The sequence below is a fragment of the Sinocyclocheilus grahami genome, unplaced genomic scaffold, assembly GCF_001515645.1.
Source record: "Sinocyclocheilus grahami isolate Dianchi unplaced genomic scaffold, SAMN03320097.WGS_v1.1 scaffold142.1, whole genome shotgun sequence".
Classification (NCBI taxonomy): Eukaryota; Metazoa; Chordata; class Actinopteri; order Cypriniformes; family Cyprinidae; genus Sinocyclocheilus; species Sinocyclocheilus grahami.
This window is the reverse complement of record NW_015505321.1, coordinates 165,932-171,197: the sequence shown is the minus strand read 5'-3', so window position 1 is coordinate 171,197 and position 5,266 is coordinate 165,932. Positions and strand designations below refer to the sequence as shown.

General features: G+C 37.0%; 1 protein-coding gene across 1 annotated transcript; it reads left to right on the top strand.

The window, feature by feature from the left end:
• The first annotated feature begins 390 nt into the window (after nucleotides 1–390).
• Nucleotides 391–5,103, top strand: rplp0 (ribosomal protein, large, P0). Its single transcript, XM_016280605.1, has 6 exons — nucleotides 391–599; nucleotides 1,555–1,642; nucleotides 2,028–2,174; nucleotides 3,441–3,626; nucleotides 4,539–4,679; nucleotides 4,900–5,103. Exons 1-6 carry the CDS (start codon nucleotides 487–489, stop codon nucleotides 5,056–5,058), a joined length of 834 nt encoding a protein of 277 aa, XP_016136091.1. The 5' UTR covers nucleotides 391–486; the 3' UTR covers nucleotides 5,059–5,103.
• The last annotated feature ends 163 nt before the right edge of the window (nucleotides 5,104–5,266 follow it).

The following is a 5,266-nucleotide window of genomic DNA, read 5'->3' as shown; positions in this document are numbered from 1 at the left end:
CAGAACACAACAGGCCAATCAGAAGAGAGGCTCATGAATATTAATTAGACAGGCCAAAATCAACCTGTTCTCAGCAGAGCTCCTGAGAAAGGAGCTGTAAAAATATAATGAGATGGTTTTTGGTACTTATACCACAAATAAATATTCTTAAGGACATCAAAACCTAAAATAAAACTCCAGAAAGGTGTAAAATATGGGACCTTTAATAATATATATTTAATAATTTAAAATATGAATAAATATTAATACTAATTCAAGATTTGCTTGATTCAATAAATGCACGATTCCCCCCCCACTGTAATAATCTCTCTCCTACTATCTCGGTCTGTCTTCCATGATCTGCAATGACGCTTGATCTCAGACATAGTTAAATCACAATTCCCATCCGGTTGTGTAGTTTGACACATTTTTGTCTGTTTACAGCAACTGCTGGATGACTACCCCAAGTGTTTCATCGTGGGCGCTGACAATGTCGGCTCCAAGCAGATGCAGACCATCCGTCTGTCCCTGCGGGGCAAGGCCGTCGTGCTCATGGGCAAAAACACCATGATGAGAAAGGCCATCCGTGGCCACCTGGAAAACAACCCGTCCCTGGAGAGGTGCGTGTCAGCCACAGTAGACAAAGGCTTTTAAAGTATTTAGTGTGCAATCTCTATAAAATTATAGATAAAACTGCCCTGCAGCTTAATGTCACATTTCTTAACAAACATTTTTTTTTGTTTTGGACAACAATTTGAGGTAAAGTCTTGTATTTTCCCTTAATTGGCAAAAAACACCACAAAGACGCAATTCCTGTCTAAATCTCAGCCACATTACAACTATTTGCTCAATTCTTAGCAAGTTTTCACATGCATGATTCTGATGTTTTCTGCATCTGTGGGTGTTTCACTACATCTAAACCGCCACAGAAAAATTGTGAAAACTTTGACCACAAATGGAATATTTGAGAATTGTTCTTTTGCAGAATTTACATTAAATGTAAAAAATTGAATATTGCCATTAAAATCAAAGCTGCTTTGACTGCTTTTTATATTAAAGTGCATTTAAGCTCATACATGTAATTTAGAAAGTCTTATTAGTCAATTTAAATTTTAAAGCGAAAGTTAAATGTCATTTTGAACTCCGCTTCATCAAATGAGAGATTATTAGACTTGGTTTAGATTAGATTTTATTTTAGTTTTGGCCTATTTTTGACCTGCTAGTTGAATTTAAGATGCAGGACTGTTATAAATCTCCTTTAGTTTCAATTCCTGAAAATTGACCGCCAACAGATGATTTCAACAAATTCCTTGTGAAACATATCGACCTTCATTCGCTCATCAAGTCATTACAAATGCTGATCCAGAGATGCAGGATAAGTTATAGACCGGCTGTGGCAGTGCTGGTTTATCGTTCCCCCTGCACAAATAAACCTGTTTCCTTCTATCCCTGTGTGTTTGCATCCCACGGCTCACAGGGACGCTTGGTCTCAGACACTCTGCGTTAGCTGCAGGTATAAACTTTAGTTTCTAAAGAACTCCAGGTGAATGTTTGATTTATCCCCGTGTTTTGCAGGCTGCTTCCCCACATCCGCGGGAACGTCGGCTTCGTCTTCACCAAGGAGGATCTGGCTGAGGTCCGGGATCTGCTGCTGGTGAACAAAGTGAGTATCACTGAGCGACTGGGTGAATGTCTGAGGTTCTTCAGGGCTTGAATGCATCTCTTCATGTCACTGTTATCCTGTGTGTTTGCATCCCACGGCTCACAGGGACGCTTGGTCTCAGACACTCTGCGTTAGCTGCAGGTATAAACTTTAGTTTCTAAAGAACTCCAGGTGAATGTTTGATTTATCCCCGTGTTTTGCAGGCTGCTTCCCCACATCCGCGGGAACGTCGGCTTCGTCTTCACCAAGGAGGATCTGGCTGAGGTCCGGGATCTGCTGCTGGTGAACAAAGTGAGTATCACTGAGCGACTGGGTGAATGTCTGAGGTTCTTCAGGGCTTGAATGCATCTCTTCATGTAGCTGTTGTTGTGGTCTGTGATGGTAGGTGCCCGCTGCTGCCCGTGCCGGTGCCATCGCCCCGTGTGAGGTGATCGTCCCGGCTCAGAACACCGGGCTCGGCCCTGAGAAGACCTCCTTCTTCCAGGCTTTGGGAATCACCACCAAGATCTCCAGAGGAACCATTGAAATCTTGGTGAGTCGCAGAAATGGGCGGTCAATCAAATCCTGTTCTCAGTTACAATTTTGGCTTCCAATGATTATAAAGACAAGATTAAATATTTTAAATTAAATTGATTTCTTTTTTTTCCGCAAATACCTTATTTTAAGTGTACAAGCTTTTTTTTTGTTTTTTTGGTTTAAGAAAAATTTCAAATATTTGAGTCTATATATATATATATATATATATAATGTTTTTTTTTTTTTTTTAATTTCAAAGTTCCAAAGATAAATGAAGGTCTTACAGGTTTGGAACGACGTGAGGGTAAGTAATTAATGACATCATTTTTATTTTTTTTCCCACTGTATATGTATATATATATATATATATATATATATATATATATATATATATATATATATATAATGTTTTTTTTTTTTTTTTGTAATTTCAAAAAAATAAATATTTAAAATATTTAATCTTGTCTTCATAATCATTGGAAGTCATATTTATTTATTTATTTATTTTTTACATATTTTAAGACCACCGTTGTGCCTCATTCAGTTTAGCAGTGAAGCTCAACATTGTTTGGTCTAATTTCTTTATAAAATATAGAATTTTTTTAAATATTTATTTAACACATTTTCTTTACAATTTTGACTTCCAATGATTATGAAGACAATATTAATATTAATATTATTTTTTAAAATTATAAATACCTTATTTTAAGTGTATTCTTTTTTTGTTTTAGAAAAATTTAAAATATTTTATATATAGATATATATATTATTTATTATTATATTTTTTTTTACATATTTTAAGACAACCGTTGTGCCTCATTCAGTTTAGCAGTGAAGCTCAACATTGTTTGGTCTAATAATTTCTTTATAAAATATAGAATTAAAAAACATTTTTATTTAAATAACATTTTCTTTATATTTAAAATATATAGTCAAGGATTTTTTTTTTCCTCCAGTCAGTGCGGATCAAATAATTGATCTTATCTTAATCTTGAGATTAATTAATTTTTTACGCAAAAAAATTATGAAATTGATCTGTTAACATGTTTTCAACCAGTTTAAATATTCAAGGTCATTACAAATGCTGATCCAGAGATGCAGGATAAGTTATAGACCGGCTGTGGCAGTGCTGGTTTATCGTTCCCCCTGCACAAATAAACCTGTTTCCTTCTATCCCTGTGTGTTTGCATCCCACGGCTCACAGGGACGCTTGGTCTCAGACACTTTTAGATTTCTCCTGTAAATATTGCAAATGAACTAAACTGTCCTCTTCTGGCTACAGAGCGACGTTCAGCTGATCAAACATGGAGACAAGGTGGGCGCCAGCGAGGCCACGCTGCTCAACATGCTGAACATCTCGCCCTTCTCTTACGGGCTGATCATCCAGCAGGTGTATGATAACGGCAGCGTCTACAGCCCCGAGGTGCTGGACATCACTGAAGACGCCCTGCACAAGAGGTTCCTGGAGGTCAGTTCAGTTAATGCTACTCATGCATGTGTTGGGATTTGACCTGAAAGATAGATGGGAGCGCTCAAGATGATGCTAAATCTCAATTTTGGGTCTTGGGTGATTGTATTTGTAAAGATGCAGGATAAGTTATAGACCGGCTGTGGCAGTGCTGGTTTATCGTTCCCCCTGCACAAATAAACCTGTTTCCTTCTATCCCTGTGTGTTTGCATCCCACGGCTCACAGGGACGCTTGGTCTCAGACACTTTTATTATTTTTTTTCAGTGTGTTTTAGTTACGTTTTAATTGTACTTCTTTTTCTTAATGATTTATTTTAATTATTATAATTTGTTTAACAGTTTTTTTTTGTTTAAATAGGAAATTAAAACTAAAATATAATGTTAGAGTTAAAATAAGTAACATAATTGTGTTAATATTTACTTGTGTATATAGAATTGTATTAAAAATACAATTTAATTTATATTTTAATATAGATATTAATTTTAGTTTAATTGATCATTTTAAACACTCTTTTTATTTTAATAAAACGGGGTAATTTGTTAATTAGACTTTAAATTCAATTTACTCTTACTCGAAAATCTAAATTATATACTTGTAGTATTTAATGTTTAAATAACTATATAATTTAAACTACTTTAAATAAAACATACATTTAAATCTTTTTATTTAATTTTTTTTACTTATTAAATTATTTTTTCCATTTTAGCTTTCCCCCCTTTCATATAAAGTGAAGTGTTTTGAATATTAAAAAAAAAAATTGATGTAAAAATTGTTTAACTAAATATAATTTCATAAAAAATCAATGTTAAATTTTTTGTGGTTTTTTTACATTTTAATGTCATCCCCCTTTCAGGCTGTATAAAGTGTTTATTCCCTGACGTCTGTGTAACTTGTCCATCTCTTCTGTTCAGGGTGTGAGGAACATCGCCAGTGTGTGTCTGCAGATCGGCTACCCGACGCTCGCCTCCATCCCTCACTCCATCATCAACGGATACAAGAGGGTCCTGGCCGTCGCCGTGGAAACGGACTGCTCCTTCCCATTGGCTGAGAAGGTAATGCTCAGATCTCACACAGAAGTGCTGCTGCTGCAGGTTAGGTTACGAAACGGCTGGTCCGTGACTTTCTGTTGATCAATCCTGCACTATTCCACGTCTGTCCATGTCAGGGCTGTTCATCCCGACAGACGGGGACGCTTGGTCTCAGACAGTCCTTAATGGATATTTTTCTGCCTTCACTGGCGCTAAACGCGTGTCTTTTTTTTTTCCTCTGCAGGTGAAGGCCTTCCTGGCTGATCCCAGCGCTTTCGCTGTTGCAGCTCCTGCTGCTTCGGCTGTGGAGGTGAAATCTGCAGCTCCTGCGGCCAAAGAGGAGGCGCCCAAAGAGGAGTCCGAGGAGTCTGATGAGGACATGGGCTTCGGCCTGTTTGATTAAACTGCTGAATGAATATCCATGTCAGATTAACATCTGGAAACATCAGTTGTGGCTCTTGTCATTTGTTTCTGTACAATCGGGGTGTTTAAAATGGTTTCACTAAACAGGCCACAGAAATCACTTAAATTTGGCTGATGCTTTTATCCGAAGCAGTTCACGTGTTAAAGGGGTCCTATTATCAGGGGTGCACATAAGTGGTCCGCAGGTC

What these genes read in the sequence shown, in the direction of transcription:
- rplp0 (XM_016280605.1), top strand. Translation starts at nt 487, where the DNA reads ATGCAGACCATCCGTCTGTCCCTGCGGGGCAAGGCCGTCGTGCTCATG. An exon ending in TGCACAAGAGGTTCCTGGAG is followed by an intron (nt 3,627 to 4,538) that starts GTCAGTTCAGTT and finishes TCTTCTGTTCAG; the next exon opens with GGTGTGAGGAACATCGCCAG. An exon ending in CCTTCCCATTGGCTGAGAAG is followed by an intron (nt 4,680 to 4,899) that starts GTAATGCTCAGA and finishes TTTCCTCTGCAG; the next exon opens with GTGAAGGCCTTCCTGGCTGA.